Source organism: Bombus huntii, chromosome 6 (assembly GCF_024542735.1).
Source record: "Bombus huntii isolate Logan2020A chromosome 6, iyBomHunt1.1, whole genome shotgun sequence".
Classification (NCBI taxonomy): Eukaryota; Metazoa; Arthropoda; class Insecta; order Hymenoptera; family Apidae; genus Bombus; species Bombus huntii.
The window spans coordinates 18,285,083-18,306,636 of record NC_066243.1 but is presented as its reverse complement, the minus strand read 5'-3'; the positions used below and the strand labels follow the sequence as shown (position 1 = coordinate 18,306,636).

At 42.8% G+C, this 21,554-nt stretch overlaps 1 protein-coding gene across 19 annotated transcripts in view; it reads left to right on the top strand.

The window, feature by feature from the left end:
- Window positions 1-21,554, top strand: part of LOC126866694 (cuticlin-4) — a 63,560-nt gene that overhangs the window by 30,588 nt on the left and 11,418 nt on the right. For 13 of the 19 annotated variants that reach the window (XM_050620567.1, XM_050620574.1, XM_050620572.1 and 10 more), the window contains one exon: window positions 12,129-12,210. In XM_050620567.1, coding sequence (XP_050476524.1) covers window positions 12,129-12,210 — 82 coding nt within the window. Of the gene's footprint in view, window positions 1-1,425; window positions 1,766-8,846; window positions 9,300-9,392; window positions 11,237-12,128; window positions 12,211-21,554 lie in introns of those variants that run through there. The other 6 variants (XM_050620580.1, XM_050620576.1, XM_050620575.1 and 3 more) reach the window with 4 other exon arrangements.

Sequence of the window (21,554 nt, the reverse complement as noted above, 5' to 3'; positions counted from 1 at the left end):
ACGGCTTTCCTTTGCCAAAAAGAAATCAAAGGTTTACTTTCTCGCGTTATTTGACTAAACTAAAGTTTACTTTGCTAGAAAGTAGTAAGCTCTGGAAGATAAATTTTATGGTACGAGCGATATTATATAGCCGAAGGAAAGTGGAAAATATCTACGGCGCACGATACGGTTACCTTGTAAGTGGAAAGAACGCGTTACTTGTTGGAAATTAATATAAACGATTTGTTTGCTACGTAGATAGCTTTGCTGTAATACGAACGTCCGATCTCTCGCCATCATTTACACGTTTACTCGTTTTCGTTATCGTGGAAACTCGAATTAGCGAGCGAAAGTCGATACGCATCTTTGGATTTCTTGCACGATGATCGACGAGAGTATGCAAAACTACGTACACGTATATAGCTTTGTAGTATCTTGTCTAAAATCAGACAGCGACCGTGAATGTTGTTGGTTGAGAACTTTCGCTGCTATCTTGACCGTGCTCCACTTCCGGTATTCGAGCGGAGAAGGGAAGAGAGACGGAGAACGGCCGCCTATCGTTTAAGAAGACAGATACGTATCATGGAAAACTACTTTCTACGATTGGCGATAAAAATATATAAAAACACGCGTATCGCCTTTGACGATATTTCATTGACATTTGTCGTTCCTAATAATGCCGTTCGTAATTGTTTCGATTTTGTATTCGTCACGTACGATCATCATATATGATAATACGATACGATAATTCGATAATTCGATAATTCGATAATTCGATAATTCGATAATTCGATAATTGGATAATTGGATCGTATGCGACGAAGAAAGATTAAACTGGAGTAAGAAATTTGTACATATCTTAAGATGCTGTTGCGGCAAAACGTAACGAGGAATATGTGTAAATTCCGTGTATCGTAAAAAGTAGGTCGAATCGCGTGAAACTTAGATAAGCAATTTTATAGGTGTTAAGAAAGAGAAGAGAAGGGTAAGACGCGGGAAAAGGATTTCTTCCGGTGTTCTTCGAAATTTCATCCAAGGGAAAAACTATGTTTGAGAATTCATGGAAAACTTTCGCTGATATCCGGTACCTGGTGTGGACTTCCGGTGGACATTCGCGGTAGGCAGAGCGAGACCGCGCGTCATTCTTCGTCGAATGTCGTGTGATTCAACCTCGCTCCGTTTACGTCTCATTGTAGCTCTCTCGGCCGATGATTAAGAAAAAAGAAAGTCGAGCCTACATTCTATAGACGGCGGACAAAGTATTGTCCACGAGGTTGAAAGCATAAAAAACTATCGCTGGACTATCGCTGTGAAGAATGGTTGGTTTCGCGTGGCCGTAGGCAAACGAAATTTTCAAACTACCCACCCCTTGCGACTTTTTCGCGGCTTTCTTCCCCGACAATATAGATAAGAGGATAGACGAAGGAATTGAAATTTTTGCCGCAGGTGACGGTCCCGGCAGATCTGGCGAGGGTTTTTGGTGAAAGCCGACGGCCCCGAGAGGGGAGAGTATATAGACTGCGTTTCGTTTCTGGTGAGCTCACAACCAACTTACTCGGCAAACCCGTCGGTGTGTTTTGCCCGTCACGTTTATCAATCCACCTCTCTCCGCTGCTTTTCGTTCATTTGCCCTTCCATTTCGCGAGGATCTCGTGGTCGGGTGTCGTCGCCACCGAACGAGACGAAACCAACGAGAAAATCGACGAGCTACGACGAGAGAAACGCTCGAGTGCCAAGTGTGTGTGCCAATAGGATTATAATCGGCTGAAACTGCCGGAGGAAAAAGGTTTGTGACAACGTTGTGATCAGTGGTACCCGATGGACCGATTGATACGCTCGTATACACGGTGGTGCCTAATCCGTGATCGTTTAGTTTCCGTATAGTTTCCGTATAGTTTCCGTATAGTTTCCGTTTAGTTTCCGTTTAGTTTCCGTTTAGTTTCCGTTTAGTTTCCGTTTAGTTTCCGTTTAGTTTCCGTTTAGTTTCCGTTTAGTTTCCGTTTAGTTTCCGTTTAGTTTCCGAGCATCTTCGAAGGTGACATCTCGAAAGTCTCTTTTCGCACTACACGCGTCAACGATCACCGTTGGAAATCTTTCCGATCGTTTGTGTTTTTCTGTTTTCTATCATTTGGTGACTCGCGCTTTTGCGTTTCATACGTTTCCACGCCGCAGAAAAAGACGATCCTCCTCGATAGTTTTCGATTCTGCTCCGTCATTTCGTTAGAAAACGCTCTTCGTTTTCCAAATAATTACCTTGCTTACCTCTGCCTTTTAATCCTTGATTAATGCTTCGTTTTTATCCGCTACGATAAAACACGCGCTTCCATTCACGCGAGCGATCGTTCGATCGTTTTCTATGAAAATAGCAGGCGTTTTTCTTTTTGCCAACGTTCATCGAACAAAGCCGATCCCTTCTCCTCGTTTCTTGCTTCTTGTCCCCACTCTCTTGGTCTCGCGAACACACGTTGAAAAGGCAAAAGGGTATGTGGGGTAGCGAGTCAGTGTGTCAGCGTTCTCACGTCTCTCTTCGAGGCGTCCTTCCTTCTCCGGGTCTATGTGGAGAATAAGGCCGCGTGTAGGCAGAGAAAGATCTTCGTGCTGGATAACGAAGAGAGAAACGAAGCTGACGCCGGACGATCGCTGGAAAAGGATGGATTCTTCATTCTGAATCTCGGCAGCGCCGTTCAACATTCGTACTCCATCTAACTGCATAGGAGACGAGATTCGCGATAAATGCCAATGATTTAGAGACGTAATTGAGTCCAGTGGTCGACTTTTCAGCCAAGATGAAAACGTTGCTACGCGGATAAACGTTCGTTTCTATTCGAATCGATTACGCGGAAAAATTCGCCGACAAATTCGATATCGTACTTTTAGTAAAATTACTAGTTACTTTTTGGTAAAATCAGATTTCCCGATCCTTTACAGATCCTTTTGCTTGATTCTCCGAGTTTCAATTGCTTGCGGAGCCCGTGTAAACTTTTACGTTTTATATTCCTTAATTTCGTTTGTAGATTTTTCCGTGAAAATCGGTTCGAAGGTAGTTGCCGCGAAGCGAGGGAATGCCCGCCACCTGTCGTTCGAGTCCGACGCTGTGTAGTCGTTCCGCGGCAGTTGGAACGTCGCCGGATAATTTCGCGGGATCAGCAGAAATACCATCGAAAGCCTTTTGTTTCGTCCCTTTAACAAGCGAGACGAATATTCGTGAAAGTTCCTGGGCAACCGGCCGTGTTCACGCGAGATCAATTTTCCGCGGCGCGATGTTGCCTTAATTTCCCGCTTTCTGCCTCGCCTCGGCAGCGAACTATTCCTCGGAGAAAGAAACATCGGAAAACGAGAAAAAAAGCACATACGCGTTTAAAATGTATCTCTTTGAAATCTTTCTCGACTGTTTCTTCGTTTCAACCTGTTAATCAGATCGTACGATACGTTTATCTCATCTCTCTCTCTTTTGCCTACCGAAACCACCGAATCTATCTTCTGCCCCCTTATTTTCATAAATTAAGAAAACTAAGAATTTTCTCGACGATTCCTATCCTATTCCTGCGTTCTTCGCGCATCCTATCGATAAAGAGATGTTTCAGTCTCGTAATTTAGAGATTCGGAGAAGAGGGATTTCTCTAATTCGAAACGTTTGATCCATATTTTTCGTGGCCACTAATTATGAAAAATGAACGTTATATACCTACTTGGAAACGCGGTGAATTTGTTTCTCTCTTTAATCGTTTCGATAGAAGGTAGAGATACACCTTGATCAGCTTAACGCGCTCTTCCGACGTGCCTTTTAGCTGCATGCTTTTCCACTGGATATCGACTTTCTCAATGTCTCGATTACATTTGCTCGCTATTCTGCCTATTCTTCCTAACGAGATAAAGAACTAATCGATTCAAAGGCTGCCGTAGAAAAATTCATTTCTAGTAGAACGAGACGATCGTTTCGATCAAAATCTCCTCTTTTACCAGAGATGCTTCTCGATCGTTGCTTCGACTATCCAACTTGATTTACTTTCGTTAATTGTCGGTTGTCGGCGAAGATAGTCGGTTCTCGGAACATTCGACACACTCGACGACAAAGTTCAATTTCGGAAGATCCGGACGTTTAGCGCGTCGCTTGGAACATTTTGAGCTATCGCTTGGCGAAAACTTGAATCGAGTCCACTTTCCGGTTTCCTCGAAAATACCATACGTCGTACGATTAACTTTCCATCGATAAGTGGAACGGTGTAACCATTAGCATACTCGAACCATCTTTTTTTACCTTCGCATCCTTTCCTCCATGTCACTTTCACAACGGGCGACAGAATTTCGCGCAACACCGCGTCCTACCATGCTGTGCGTTGGGCACCGCGTCGTCTGGCATTCGTACGGGGTTTCGTTCGGTGCGTGTGCCACTACCGTGCATCGTAGCTATAACGGTACCTCGTTACGTCATGTGCTCGCACCTGTCACGCCTCGGTCGAACAAAGGGTTGCACCACCGGTCGCCGCCGTCGCTAATAATAATAACCAAGCGAGAAAAAAATACCGGCCGAGGAGGAGGAGGAAGCCGCGCTGCTATTCGATATCTGATTTCCGTGACGAGGAAACTGGGACTCGCGTCTTCTCGCTTCCTTGGTGCCGGCGACGTATTCGGAGCACCGCGACGCGCGATGCCCAGGGCGACGCTCCGGTCTCCGGACCTTCGTCGCTTTAGATTCACCTTGTCGCCAACGTCGCCTTTATCGATCGCCGTATTTTTCGTTTCGTACGTTTCGCGTTCTACGCACAATTCTCCCATATACACGACTGTCTTTATCGAATCGGAACTCTTATGTTAAACGGCGCGTTGCGAAGGCGATTAGCCTGAGCGGTGTGCTATCATATACGTACGTGTGTCTCGTTCAAGCTGCCGATTCAAGATGCATCTGGCGACGTACAAATCTCTCGTCTATAACGTCATTTTTGATTTATCAACGGTCGCGATAAATCATTTACATAGAATTTCATTTCTATAGAATTGCCTATACAGAGCCAAGCTTTGTACAAGTGAGGCGTTGGATCGCGTTATCATAAGGCAGTTGTCGTTACAATTTCGATTACGTTGGAATATTTTCCAAAAGCTTCGCGATCGCTGTCGCGATTCTAATCTCCAAGATCCGCTATCGTTCGACTCGATCGATCGTTTTCTATCTACGATCGAATCTTTAGCCGCGCTATCGTCGTTAGGAAATATAATTCGCGATTAACTGGCAGAAACGGAACGGATTCTTCGATGTTTTTGAGATGTAGGTCGGTTTGCGACGGCCGTTGATGGAAAGAAAAAACGGTACGTTAAGATTTAACGACCAACGATGATAAATTCACGAAGATATCTCTCGGATCTGTTGGCAAGATGCAAGGCGAATCGCTCGACTGGCGGAAACGAGGGTAGAGGAGGCGCGTTACGGAACGTAGTTTGCTGAAATAATCGTGCAACGCTGCTTTTTCGACCAACGGTTGCTCTTGGTCGCGTACTTTGATCTCACTGGACGCCCCTTTTAATACGCTGTCTGCCGATCTGCAACGATTTCAAGGACGAACCGCTTATTCGGATCGTTGCTAATGGTTCGCGAGCTCGATCCCATTCGGTGTCATTTTCTCCGGTGTCTACGCATCGTATTTAGGACGTGAGACATAAACGACACATTCTCGACTCGCTTGCGTTCTCTCTCTTTCCCCCTTCCCCCCTCTTCCTCTTCGTTTCTCCGGATAAAAGATGCGCGAATCACCGGCACACGGTAATCGGAGAAAAGCTACTCGCAAAAAAATCTATTCTCGTTGCGGAAGAGAAGTCGATTCATTGTGTTCGAAAGGACGATTTCCCCGATTTTTTCCTGCTAACAGACTCTCGAATAGTTCACACGTTTGTTCAAACAAAACGACTAACCTTTTTAACCGGATCTTGCAAAAATTGCAGGAAGTTCGTGAAATTCTTATCACGTTTGTTAGTCTCTTTGTTATAGGAATTGTTGGAGGCGATTAAAGAGTTTTGCCAACTTGCTTGATTTCATTATTCGTTTGTTCTTTACGATGCAATTCAGCGAGAATCCGTGAGAATCCGCGAGACGATGATTATCCATCTTTTGCTGAAAAAAGTGATCAAGTCCGGAAAACGTATGTCCTCGTACGAGGAAAACTGGCTGCTTTTAATAAAACGTTTGCTCGTTTAATCGATAAACTCGTAATCGATAATTTTCATTATGTGAGTCGGTTTTTCGAACGGTTGTTTACTCGCAGGATGGCAACGAACGTTGCTAATTTCCGACTTTTCGCAACTCGACACACTTTTGACGTTTCTCCATATATTCGGAATGATATTTCCTGCGTCGAATGTTATCGGTTGCTTCTTCGACATAGTTCTTAAACGATACGAATAATTTTTAGCAGAGACACGTCGCATTCTTGTCGAGACACGGAAGAATCAAATTATCGATGAATCGCGATAGTCGCCAATCAAATTTTCCAATTACAAAGCTTCTCTTCGAGTCTTAAAGCTGTTATAAGTTGCAATTAAATTCTAATCGTTTCAACTTATAACGAAATCTCATAATCGAGCGTTTGGTTGTCAAGTGGTTTGCTAGATCTAAACTTTGATCGGAATCTTCCTATTCGAAAGAAGATGGTTATCTTGCTCGAAATCAGGCATATACGTTTAACAGCAGCGGTAACTTTCGTAAATTTAAAGGGGCTCGTTAAAATAATATAGCCGGCGGTACGCGTAGATACGTTGAGCAAAGTATAGCAGAGATGGTAAACAGAGGACAGAGATGCTAAGACGAAATGGGTCAAGATTTCGGTACGTGTCTACGTATGTAAATTTAAAATACGCGCAAAGACAGTCGCGCGGCAAGCAGGTGGCCCTGTCTTCGTCATCAAGCAGATAAATATTTGGGTATCCGGAACGAAATTCTAGGATACCGCCTGCCTAAATTCACGATTTTCGATCAGCTACACCGGCGCCAAGCCGAAAGATTCATTTTTGGGGCCGCTTTCTCCTATTAGTTCACCTTTCTACCGGATCCCGATTCCAGTTTGTATCTGTGCTTGTCTCGCGTGTCTTCGCATAGATCTCGTTCTTATACCGACATCGATATCGCGTATGAAAAGATATCGATATCGAATTGCATAATACCAGAGTATTTGTACGCTTACTATAAAGAACTTTTCAAATTCCATCGTACGTATCGTATAAAATGCCCTTGAAATTTCATTACCAGTAACGAAACGAAAAGAAACGAAACGAAACGAAACGAGACGAAACGAAACGAAACAGTTAGAGAGGCGAGAAGACGAAATTCTTGACAAAGATACGATCGCGATATCTGATCGAAATAGCGGTCCATGGACTTTTAAAAAGATCCAAGTTTGTGTTTCGTACGATTCGAGTCGTTGTAACAACTTTGACGAATAGGAGGGATACTTTTGCGCGTATTAAGAGAAGCCGTGGTTAGAAAGAGCAAAGGAATGCAATCTGACCGAGTAAAATGGAGGAATGTAGGCAAAAATAGAAGCAGAATATCGTGGTATTCGTTAGGTAAAATCGTGCTATAAAAAGATAATTCCTGGGTTTTTTTTTACAAGCGCTGTTATAACGCGTTATGAAATTTACGAAGGGAAAATTTATAAAATACATTCCGTCACTTTCCTATCCGTGAGTTACTTCCATTTTTCTTCTTCGAACGTTTCTACAGACAAAATGTATGAAATATTAAAATACGTACGATATCAAAGTAAATCGAGAATTTGTCGCGTTACAAAAGTGTCGTACGGTAAAAGGTTATATCTCAGCTACGCTGAAATAATCCTCTCTATGAATCTTTTTATAAAAGAAATAATAAACGAATTATACGTACAACGTTCGATGAAAAACTAATAGATATACTTTCTATTCAATTTTGGGATAACGGTGTTACTATCGTGATTGGCTTTTTGATCAATTTTTATGTTCCATTTGAATGCAAATACGTGGAATCGATTTCTTGCAGCGAAATTCGATATCCAATTTTTATAACACCGTTATCGAATGTATACGCATCGCATTGTACGTTCGACGGCATTTGAGATATTTTCGTTGAACATTTATCGTACTTTCGTCGATACATAGCTAAATTTAATCAAAACGAAGACAATTTATTTTACAAACAAGAGCTCGACGTTCTTTGGCAACGAAATTTTTCTATCGCTCGTCTAATACGCTCTAATATTTCGTTAGCGATCGCTTTATTAAAACCCTTGGAACGCCACCTTCGTATGCGATTTACCATTAAAGTATAGCGGTTGCGTTGCATTCACTCGCGCTTTCACGTATTATCTATCGTTCAGCGTTATCCCTACGCACGACCACTACCATAGGCCACTTCCGGATGGTTTGGATTAGTAGCATGCGGGTGAGAAATGTGGGTCAGGCCGTTGCTCGCTTTTCTAGTCTGGTTCTTATCGGTCGCGGTGTTACGCAAATTCAGGTTTACGACGCGATTTCGAGAAGCGAAAAGGAAAGTGTGCCGAGCTTAACTTAAGGGCGATGTTTCGTCGTATCTTTTCGAGGGCTTGCACGTTAATCGCTCGTCTCGCGAAAGTCAGATCGATTCGTCTCGCGTTCCGTGTGCGCTGCACGCGTTACAAACACAGCCAGTTTATCGACTTGGTGATCTCTCGTATCCGCGAAAGTGGAGCGTTTTATAATATGCACGGCTCCGTGTTACCATCTCCTGCCACGTTGTAATTAATAGATACGCGATAATTATGCAAATTGCCCGCTTCTTCTTGTACGATGCTATGGCGAATCGAAATGTACCGAAAACTCTGATACGTTTTAGAAGCTTATTTACACCTTCGCCTTATTTACGCCTTATTACGCGTTAACCGTATTTGGAGCGATACCTTCCGTTTAAGAACTGTTCGGTATAAGAAATATTCGTCAATTTTCTTCTTTTCTTTTTTTTTCCGGTAAACTTTTTTGGACTTGGAATCGACCATACTAGACACATTCGCGCTCAATTTCCATGTCCGACGTGCGATGTTTGTAATTCTCGAATTATTAAATATAGAGGGTTTCGTTCAAAGTTCCAATACGAAGGCAGTCCTAGGTAAAAATCTCGGTGACAATAAACGAATGCGAAAAGTTCGAAATTCGCGTCCGAAAGACGCGACGTTCTAATCGCTATAACATTTTTACACTTTGTCGTTATCGCTAATAATTGGATAAGCGCATAACGTGGAAACGACAAAATTAAAAAGAGGCTAGTGTCGCTAAACTGTAATAGATGATCGATGAATAGTCGTCGATATCAAAGTTCCAGCAAGGTTAGTTTTAACTTGAAATATTTTTAACTAACTGGATGCTTTCATTTATCGTTGCAAAGATTCACGTGGGCGATTTATAAGTCTTATTGCTGATTGTATGATAAGTTTAAATGCAAAAATAGCGTCAATTTTCGTCTTTCGTCGAAACTTGTGTCGCACGTTTATATCTTTTGGTCAACAGAGAAAAAATCGTAGAACGTTGAGACTTGGTCTCGTAGAAGGGTAATGCGGCCACCGATTCGGATCTTTCTTTCGCTAACGATTTATCGAAATTGCACCTAGTCGAACGTCCTTGTTTCCATGGTTGAGACATTTTTGTCGTAATCGATTCGTTGGTTCCGTGGCACGATTCGTGTCACGATCGGCGTACGTTTCACCTATGCGACAGATAACCGAAATATTTTTCAGAGATTTCTCTGTCTCGGCTTTTTGTCCACCAGCGAACCGACATCGCGATATCGTCGCGGACAGTGGCTCGTCTGCATCGTTCGTTGTTCTATTACGTGTTCTCTCGTAAACGAGTTTCTTCGTAAAATAGCGCATCGCGAGCGACGCTGCGTTACGAGATTCCAGACGCAATACGTTCGGCGAATGTTAAATTCGCCGAATCGAAATTTAAATAACAGGCGATAGCTTAACGGATGTGATCGAAGCTAGAAAATGAGTCTTTAGAAAGCTCGATGGATAGATGGATAGATGGTAAAAAATGGCAAGCGCGAGGAAAATACGTTTATCGATCAACGTTCGTGCGATATACGTATCGAGAGAATTGTATTTATAGGACGATCTGACAGATGTGGTCGATCGACGACGGAAATAAATCGAATACGTACTTTCGATACTTTACGGTGCTACGCGTAGCGAGTAATCCGAGGCACGTTCCACGAAAGGAAGATGTTTCTGTAATTCCGCGAATTTAACGTTTTCCTCTTGAAGTGAAAATCTATAAGAAGAAAAAGAAAGAGGAAAAGAAAGAAGAAGGAAAGGAAAAAGGAAAAGAAAAAGAAAAAGAAAAAGAAAAAGAAAAAAAGAAAAGTTCGCTCTTCCCGTTTTGTCGATTCAGTTCGTCGAGCGTGGCGCTTTATTTACGATATCTAGCAGCGGGGCAACTGGAGCCAAAGAGAGCTCGTTAAAAGCGTGGAAACGTTGCCTCCGTTCGCAGAAGAACAACGACCACCGAAATAAACGCGGCTCTCTCCTCCCCATTGGCCGTTTAATGACTCTCGCGCCTCGCTCCGGCTATCTTTCACCTGTGCCCGAGCAACGTTGCACGCTCGAGCGGACAGATGAAGGAGAAGGCGGTGGGAAGAGGAAAAGAGAGATGGCGAAGAAAGAGGGAAAGAGAAATTGTGTATAGGGGGAAATAGAGAGAAAGAGAGAAGGACGCGAAAGGAGGAATAAGAAGGAATGGAAACGGTGGCAGAGAGCGGCGTTTTGCGGTAGGGTAGGGGAGTAACAGCGAGCGACGAGGACGGTGGGCCTGTTTGGGACTTTGCTTACGTAGAAGGCGGAAGAAGCCGGCGGAGGGGCGAGTGTACAGCGCGGACGATCGAGATCGTGAGTAGGTCACTGGGACGTGGCTCGTGGCGGAGACGAGCGTGGCTCGCACCTTCAGTCAGTCCCCGTCGGCCAAGGTAACCACCTCTGGGACCGTGCAGTCGCGTCACACAGAGCCACAAGTTCCCTTTTTCTTTAAACGGGAAAAGGAAGCACGCTCGCGCACTCCGCCCCGATGACGAACAATCGACGAGCGTGAATTGTCACTCGGGGTTATCGCTTCGTGTGTACCCCTTGGAAGGCGTGCTTCGACCGGGGGGTTGACAAAGGGATCGCGCGGAACGACGACCAGCTTCTTTCCGAAGGACATCGGTGGATCTCGAACGCGATAGACCATAGGACCGGTGTTTCTCTGCGAAGAAACCAAGGATTCGAGAGAGGTGCTTCGATCGATTATTTTTCTCTTTCGATTCGTTCTTGTTCACTGGCTGTTCATCGTGCAAATCGTTTTTCACGTTATCCGCAGGCGAAAGAACGCGGATATTTGTCCGGTATTTTTCTCTCATCTTTTCCTCGCGCTTTTTTCACCATCCGTCGGTCGTACTATTCCACTCGAAGTTTTTGGTACTTTCTGATCGCACGGACTCGCGATCCTCGTTCCCTTTGATCTCTCCTCCCCCATTCGAAGTACAAGTTTTCTTGTTTTCTCGCGTTCCGTCTTTGAACTCTTTCCCTTGTCTCCGCGCTACCCACGGAATTTAATTTTTCTCCTATTTTTTGTCTCCTCCTCTTTCTCTCCAACCCCCTTCAAACTTTGTTTCCTCGCCAATTCCGACAGAGATAAAGCAGACTTTAAATCTCGCGGAATTGAATTTCCCGACGATGCAGGGCTGCGACTTTTTCTTTCACCGCGTCATCCCGAACGAGCTTTTAATTAAGAAGCTCGGCTTTCGTAGAGTGCGGTTTAGATGCTCGTTGCGCAACGTCCTTTGTTTAAACTCCGGACGGTAAACGTGCTACTTGTGCATCCGACTGACGATAAATGCCACGAATCTCTTTTATCCGGTATATTTCCGATCCTCTCGCATTCGGTGCTCGCATTCCACTTACATTACATTCCACGAACGGGGTGGCAACGACGTGGTTCGTTGTTAAACGGAAACAACGAATAATCCAGATGCTTCGAATCCTCGTAGAGTGGATCGAATTGAAATATCGCGCGACCTACGTAAGATCCGAGTGTTCGATCGATCCGACGTCAACGATCCATTGGAATCAGCTGTTTAACCGTGGACGCATTTATAGCAGCCTTTGTTTTGCTTTTTATTGCAGAGAGGAGACTCGCATGATGGAGAGGACGTGGCGGAGTATACGGAAATCGACTTTAATCTTGTTGCTGCCTCTGCTTTTAGCCGTGAGTACAATTTACGATTTATTCGACGATTAGATACGGTCTTGTCGTTCGACTCGTTCGTCTCTTTAACCCGTGCCCTTACTTTGGCGAGTCAGACTGGCGACGAAGATTTTGGCCCAAACGCGAATATCGCCAGTCCGACTCGCGACCAGATACTTGGGCCGAACGTAAACGCAACAAGTCGAGCTCGCGGACTGTTTTTTTTTTTTTTGCCCGTTACGATCGTCGCTGAACGTTGGTCGGTGTTTACGAGCATCGGTCTGGTCTGTTTAGCGCGCGTCGATGTCTACCGCTTGGGCCCGAGTTTCGTCGAACTAAATGGCACGCGTTCGGAGACTTCTCTACGCGTTTCTGTACGCGCAAGTGGAAACGCGATGCGTTATGAATCGGTATTACGAGTATTACGAGTATTACAAGGGCAAAATACGACGCGATCCCGCGTATAAACCGCAATGGGAATAAGTAAACAGAATTTGGCGACGTCGCCCGTCTCTTTCTCGCTACGATAGGTTAAATTGTCTTCGTAATCCACGCGAAACGTTAGAGTCACAGATAAGTACACGTTTCTCGATTCTCAAACTACAGAGTAATAGTAACGTTTACCATGATACGGAGAAGACTGTTGTTCTTATCGGAAATTAAGATGTCGATCCTCGTCAAAATTTGATAGATACAAGTGTGAGATGGCAAAGTTATCCTACTTTTGATAAGCTAGCTCTTGAAAGACGTTGTTTCAAGAAAACTGTTACGCAGCGAATCGATAGTCCTTCGACGCTTAACAAAATAATTAATAAGCGCTGTACTTTAACCAGCGATTACAGGAATCTCAAAGTTTCCAACCAACCTTTCGCCTTCGTCTTTTAACGAACGTCGTTTAATTAAATCGTACTCCGAGGCGACAATCATCCTCGATATCATTATCACCGATTTCGCGTCTTAACGATCGACTGTTTGTTCGTAAGCGCAGGTTACAGGTCGTTACACGAACGATCGATTCGTGCGTTATTACGATCGGTATTGCTACTTGCCAACCTTTGATTAACCGTCGAACGAACGAGATTAACGTGGCGGTTAGCGACTGTTCCCCCCTCGTTTAGAACGGATACGACGTCGCGGTGTCGCAACGACGATGCCGAGCGTCGGTCACGCTTCGCGATTCGGCTATATATGTTTTTTAATCGTGCGATGCGCACGGGCGTACGATTCCGCTAGGACATCGCAACTGTCGCGTGTTGCGATCTCGCATCGGTGACGCTGTGCGATTTATTCGTAGTCGAACCCGTTACGACATCGTCCTTCGAGTGTCCTTTTCGAGTGTCGACGTCATAGTGGAAAAAATTCTCTCGACGTTTGATCGTTCGTCGAACGAGTCCGAAAACATCCGGAAATTTAGGACACATAGCGCGTGATTTCCTTTCGTCGAACTCGTGGTTAACCCTCCGACCGACAGCGATTTCATATTTCTTCGTACGGAATCGCGAGAAAAAAATGTATATCTTGTACTGGTTTGTCGTAACGTAAACGGACTCGGCGATCTACTCGTAAGGATCGCGCGATAATAACGTGGCTGAAACGCGATTTCGATGTCGCCGCGACTGCAGGATCGATGATTCAGATCGGACCGTTAACGATTTTCATCAGCGTTAAAAAACGCGCAATGTCCTTCGGATAGGATGAAAAAAAGCGATCGTGTTTGATCGATGTCTAAACGTTCGCCGGTTGGACCGCTATTCGCGGGACGCGCATGCTGGCCGAGAAACAACGCGACGTTGATGCTCGAGGGGAATGAAGGTTGCCGCGGGCTCTTCTCGCGCTATGTATCGTCGTGGATCGGCGCCGATCGTTTCGAGGTAAAAGCCTGAATGGAAACGGTTACCACTTTGAACAGTCTGGAACGGTCGAGTACGAGCGTGCCACGCGCGACTTAATATCTCGACGCTAAAACTGCCCCCATCTTTCGTCTTTACTATACATCTTAATATGTACGTAGTGGGATTAGGGTTCTAACTGCGGATATTTACGTAAACTCGTGCTTTTATGGAATCTAGGCGGACGATGAAATCGTGTTTCTGAAAATAGCGTATCTATGAGTATTATGTGCATTCCGTGCATTTTTATACTCGAACATTTCCCATAAACGCGTAAAAATCGGTCTAGCGATTATACTTTTATCTTTTAAAGTAAATATCAATGTTACAGACAAAAAATCAGATACTAGTTATATTTACTGGCTTGACAGTTCTATAGCTTGTACGGACTAAACTCGATCCAACTGGAATTAATTTTGATCGACAGGTGATATGAAACGGGTTTAACGAAAATGTTCTTTATAGAATCTTCGATATCGAAGGAACAAAAGGTCGTACGAAATATTAATCGATATTTTCTTCGACAACGATTATCAACGTTTCTTCGAATTAAACGATTCTTAACATTTATTTGATAAGTGCTCTAGAGATTTTGCACAAGTAAACGAAGTTTTACGCGCACAAATTTCATGCAATTTCTTAGGAAAAATTATTTCGATTAACGAACAGAAAGGTAACGACGTGTTAATAAGAAATGTTTCTTTAAAACGAATGGAAAGTAATTATTTCAGAAACAAAACATTACGAATAGGTAAATAAGTTCTTTGAATAACGAATAAACGAATAAACGAATAAACGAATAAACGAATAAACGAATAAACGAATAAACGAATAAACGAATAAACGAATAAACGAATAAACGAATAAACGAATAAACGAATAAACGAATAAACGAATAAACGAACGAGAAATCGATCATCGTAAGAAATTGAAATGAAAATTTATTGGAATAACGCGATTGCTGCGATCGAATGGTGTCTCGCGTGTTGAGCTATTTACAGGAATTACAGGTGCGCGATTTTAAACAAATGGAATCGAAGCGATAAATTCGTTTCAAACGCTTTCTGTCCAGTTAGGCTAACTCGTTGAATTCGAAAGTCGATCCAGTTAGCTGTGTCGTATGTATGGAGATTTGGAGGAAAGTTGGACGAGTTTTATCGGTTTTATCGTTTAATCCGAATGTCAATCGATATTTCACGGATGCGTGTATCTTTTCAGTTGCTGCATGAAAAACCGCGAAGGGTGGAATAAAAGGGAACGCGTGGTCTACACATGGTGTTTGCATATTGCGCTACTACAAGCGGATTATAACCTACGAACGTTGGCTGTGCGCGTAGATCCGTGTCGTTTTTCCACGTTCCTATAATTATGTTCGGATAAACGCAATCAATTTGTCCAGGTGTATGTAATACTTTGCCGAATAAACATTTAAATTTGCGTTAATCGGACAAAATGTATTCGCCGATCGATGCGAATTAACGAGAGCTTGCAACCATGATGTTGAATTTCATCGATACAAATGTTTTTAACGAAAACGGATAAAAGATATCCCGAGTAAGCAATTAGCGAGACTTATCGTCATTAATTTCATTCCATTCGTTCGATGGATATTTCATTCCGCTTTGTTATTTGCTTGTTAAAAATGTAGCCGCTGGGAGGACGACGAGTAGTGGGATTAAAGCGAAGTTTTTGTTAGGAATAAATTGCATTCTACGTAATTAATAAATTTATTTTTGTAACAGTTGCAAATTGATTTCGTACTAGTTTGTGCGATAACGTTTAACGGAAGCATAACGTTATACGAAGCCGGTATTGCATTGGTTACGGTTGTTTCCTTCTATTTTAATATAAAGTTTCCAACTCGAAGCTACAATTTTTATCGGTCGTTTTTGTTAAGCGCCATGCGATATATCGTAGGAAGAGAGTCGAACGAATAATAAGCCACTATCGCGTGTAAAATAACGTAAATAATTCGCGGAACGGAAGATCAAAAAGCAGCTAGCTCGATATATCACGATCAAGTAAGTCGATAAGCACTTTGAAAGTGTCAAGTTCAAAACGTTCCCGACAGTCTCGTTTATTAGAGAAAACGTTACTCGATCGACGATGCGATCGTACAGACCTTGTAATACGAATCGCAACAGTACGTATCGCGAAACTCGTAAAAATATAAGAAATACTCGCTACACGGTAAACGAGACTTCCATGCAAGTTCGAATCCGCATAAAGATGTCACGATCTAGTCGTAGACAACGATAGCAAAACGTTGCGTTCCTTGAAGAGAAATAAAATTCAAATAAAATTGATTTAACAGGTTTTCGTATAATCCGAGAACGATAATGGAAAACAACGTATACACATTGCTAATCTTGGAATAATTAGATGTATAATCAACGAGTAATCGTACAAATGACAATGGGGCTGTCTCCGTTAGCTGGTCCTGCGTAATTTTCACAAATCGATTCGATGAAATTTTACGAGTAAATTTTAGAAATTCCGAGGATTACGTAATTCGAAAGAAGAAGGAAGGACGCTCGGAAACGCGAGAGGAAGGAATGAATGAAAACGGCTAGGTGCAACAGTTAGCTGTTCGCAGGTACGTACACGATGTGTACCTGCGGACACCACTACGGTGTAGTCGATGTTAACTATACGGTCGAGCAGCCGAAGCGAAGATAGTAGGTCGTCGCGCCGGACGCGATGCCCTCTTTCGACTATACTCTCTAGACGATGCTCCTTCTTCCTCGCTCGCTCTTCGCCGTGTTTCCTCGATCTCTGTTTTACCTCCCCCCCCCCGTACCCCTTTCCCTCTTTCCCTCTTTCCCTCTTTTCCTCTTTCCCTCTTTCCCTCTTTCCCTCTTTCCCTCTTTCTCTATCAAGAGGAACGACGATTCGCGAGACGATACGTAGCAGGTCAGACTCTAGTCGAGTTCCAGCCGAGGATCGACTTCTTTTCCATTGGCAGCTTTCTTTCCTGAGAAATGTCTCGCTCTGTCCTCGCGTCCTCTTGTCTCGTCTCGTCTCGTCTCGTCTCGTCTTCCATTCGTCTCGTCTCGTTTCGTCTCGCTTCGGCTGTTGTACGCCTTTTAACGCGAAACGATCGCGCGCGTCTTGTTCGATTGTCTCGCAACGGTAGCTTCTTTCCTATCGTCGAAAAAATTCGAACGGAGGCGTTGTTGACGTCTTTTGTCAAGTATTTGGAAAGATCGTGGTTTGCACCAAACGAGAAACGAGAAACGAGAAACGAGAAACGAGAAACGAAATTTGGATAGTTGTTCTGGAAGGTACGATTAGGGTGAAGTCAAGTTTACACCATATGCGTCGCTCGCACGCAAAAATAGTTACATAACTAAGATTACAATAGTTACATAAATAAGATTTTTCCAAATACTGGTGGCGATAGGAGGTAGGTTTGCGGCATACGAATTTCTTTCCTCTAATACATGCCAAAGTTCAGGGACGATGTTTCATCGTATTTGCGTTGTTGAAAGTTTGCTTTGGCAAACGCAAGCCGTGCTGCCTATTTCGGGCAAGTTGCTTCGAACTTCTTTATTAAAAACGCTTCGATAACACCGAAGCGAGATCACCTGTTAAGAACGTGCGAGATTCTATGAATCTGCTCTCTTCGCTACGCGGATAAGACGATGCAATTAATTGCTCTGCCAAGGGATATATTTGCGAATTCACTTTTGCTCGCTTCTCTTGTTAAGTTTGTTAAAACTAGTTTGTTCTAAACTAGTCCTTAATCCCAATTATCGATTACATATTTTTCATAGATAAATTTGTTTTTCATTAACTGATAATATCTTATAGTTAAATATATATCGCACTTTATAATTAAATGTCACGTAATTCGGTATAAATGATCGAATTAGCGCTTTAAATATTACAAAATATTTCGAAGAGTAAAAAATAAGTATGCAGGATACTTTGGCTAGAAAGAGCGGTATAACGAATAATTTCGTTTTGCAACGTTGCTGGTAAAGAAGCGAGAGAGAGAATACTTTTTCGAAGTACATAATTGACTTGAAATTGAACATTTTTAATTATAAGTACAGTTTATGGCTGCTCATTTGTTACGAAATCTTTTCTCGCGATGAATAGATTTACATTTGGTGTAAAGCGATTTTGTTACGTTGCTGCTAAACGGTTTAAACGCGGGAGTAGCAGAATTACGAATATCGTTGTATTTGAAATAAAGTTGCCGATGCAATCGTAGTTAAACAGTTACACGAAGACTGCATATTACGGTTGGGCGATTAAAAAAACTAGGCGAATTATCGTTCGCAAAATACACGCGAAACCCACGATAATACACCGTGTGTATTATAACGTTACACGTTTCGTCCAAAGTGAATAATTCGCGTCACGTACCTGTTCGATAATTCTTTACGTTGCATCCATCGTGTTCGCGTATATTTTAGAGCCAACGTTGAACCACTATCCTTACCACTATCCGTAAAATATCATCGAACGATACGTCGCGTCCTCTAAATCGCTTAACGAATTTGGCGCGATGAAATAAGCTTAAAATCCGACTCGCGACGGCGAGCTGCGCGAAACGCGTCGCGGACGAAATTACGTTAGACCGAAATATGTTGCAGAATTAATGTAAACAGCAAACGGTCGGCGTACAATGCGAAAGACGCGCACGGGCCGCATTTTCATTGAACCGGCCGGATACGGCAGTCTCGCGGAGAAAAAAAAAAGTCTTTTCACGATGGGGTTTATGGAGAAATGAGAAAAAGCCAATTCGTGGGCTAGCGTGCTCCGAAGACGGCTCGATGGTGGTCGTTTGGTAGGAGCGAAGGCTGCACGGCCGATGACCAGTCGCGACTAACGCACGAAACTAACCTATCTCGCTAATAATTCGTGGTAGAAACGGGGGATCCCGGCTTCTGGAAATTAGCGGCTGCGGTTCACCAAACTGGCATTTATCTTAGCTTCTAACGCGTTTAATTGCATTCCTTGCCGGTAGCTCGTGCCGTCCCAAGCACAGAAACGAAACGAAACCGAAGGCTCGCACGTGCGTTTATAAATAAAAAATATCGCTCTAGTTTTTATCGCTCCAAGATGCAATAAAAATCTGCGTGCTTGCTATCGACGTTTCGACGATTATCATCTGACATATATTACATAGAGGATGTATATGTATATCGTGAAACGAGTGGACATACGCTTAAGAAGCGAAATCGCTAGAAGATGCGAAGGAAAGAAAGAAAAGAAAAAATGTTTACGGTGTCCGGTGTAGCGATGTTTTTCACTTTTATAATTGCTTCGGTGACTTTATAGAAATGGATCAAAGTGAATTTTGCGTGGATCGAACTAACGCTCGCTGCGAAGTAAACACGCATAATGCGTATACGTTATTAAATTATTAAATTTTTAAACGTAACGTTGAAATCGTTTAACGTGTCGGTGTGGAAAGTATGAAAAGTATTTAGTTAGTGCCGTGTCGTCTCTGTTACAGAGAAAATATTTCAGATACGAAAGATTAACCTATATGAAAGTGTTTTGGTTCCGAGATCCGGAGATCGTTTAGTGGCAAGATAAAAAATTAATAAAAAAATAAGCTCACGGAATAACGGAGAAATGGGTAAAAATTGGACGAAGCAATTACTTCAATTTCCACTAGTAACGTTACAGAGTTAGTAGGTAACGAATTTGTTTTTTAAATTTAAAAAATTTTAAAAATTATACTTCTAATTGACAAGTCTGAAAATTAGTAACATGGACGAATAGAGGTAGGAAAAGGTACGTTGATATAGGAGGTACGACTACATCGAAAGTGTTTTATGGTCGTGTAGTCGAAGAAGAGTGAAATCATTTAGTGCAACTTTCACAGCCGTTAGCGAACCGCTATTGATAAAGGCCGATGAATAGGGAAAAGAACGCTAACATTCTTCTTCTTTGTGGTCGTTTGAAACGTGTAATCTTGTGGGTGACCGCGAGCTGCGATACACTGTACTTGTTTCACGAACCTGCACCTCCCTAGCCAGCGTAATCGAACATCATTCGCGTGATTCTCGATCGCTTTAAACATCTTAATAGCGACGCCTAGCATTCGCCTTTTTCTTAAATAATAACGTTAATTTCGTTATTATCGTTCGTTTCGTTCTCGGTTCATCGTTGAACTATTATTTCAATTCTTCACCACGAATATCTTTTAAAGGCAAATAATTTTATGTTAATGAAAAATAAAAATGTCGAATTGGAATATCTTTATAATTTTACTTTCTTCTTCTAGAAACGATATCGGGGTAAGAGTAAAACTAACAAAACGAAAGTATTTCTCTTTCGTTTTACCGTTAATCGTCCAATTGATGAATTAACGCTCGATAGCAGAAGTAGCAATAATATATTGCAACGAACGTAGAGCAATGAACCAATTATACATATAGACTTATATGACGTATGTAAAGTAACGCAATTAGGAAAATGCCTCGAACGTGTTTCAAAATATCGTATATTATATAAGGGACAAGTATGTTTTATAAAACGTGTACACTTAATTTCAACTTTCGTTTCGCGTTATGAAACAGTAGATGGCAACAGTTATTTCCTGACATCGACACATTTTAAACGCCCGAGCAAAGTCTTTAGACGCAAATCGAAGAAATACGAGTGTTAAAAACGGAAAGCCGAAATTTCCGAATGTGAAGCCAGTAGAGCCCAGGAAGCGAGGCGTAAAGAGCAGGTACCAGGCGAGAAATCAGGACTTTTAAATGTAAACCGACGAGACGAAAAGCTACAGCTGGAACCAGCGGTATACACTCATTGTCAGTGATAAGTTCGTCACGTTCGTGAAACAATTCGTAGAAAAGAAGGAACGCTGCAGCCAGTGAAGGACGGAACGGCCGTTTATGCGCTTAATGCACCGTCGCGTCGCGCCGTTTCGCATAGCAGTACCGGCGTGCGGTGTTCTTCTTTAATTAAAATCCCACCCCGCGAGTTCAGACTTGGACAAAAGAGCGTACACTCGCCACGGTTCTCAACCCGATTCTCACGGTTAGGGCTACGCGCCGTCGTTTTAATCGTCTCCTTGTAATTGGATCGCCTCGGTTTTCCCGACAGTCTCCATTTTTGACTAAAGAACAAACGATTCCCTAGTTAAGATGTCCGAGTTCTTATTACGCTACTTCCAGCCGACCAACATTTTCTCGTTATCTAAAATTACAACTGCGAAAGAGCGAAAGATCTTTACTCGTTGCCAGACTGGCCGCGTTTTTATATCTTTCTCTATCAACGTGCATTCTCTGTATCTTTGCGACTTTAAATTTCCCATAAATGCACAAACGTTCGCTGTCCACTTTTGTAGTTTCTTATAATTTCTATCGAGTGGGAATTTCCGCATAATTACGTCTATGGCAATTGGAATTGCTTTCCTTTTTATTTTATGTAAACGACGATTAATTTTACATTGAAGCAAACGATGCATTCGGCGGTAGCATTTCTTGGAATTCCTGTAATTATCCA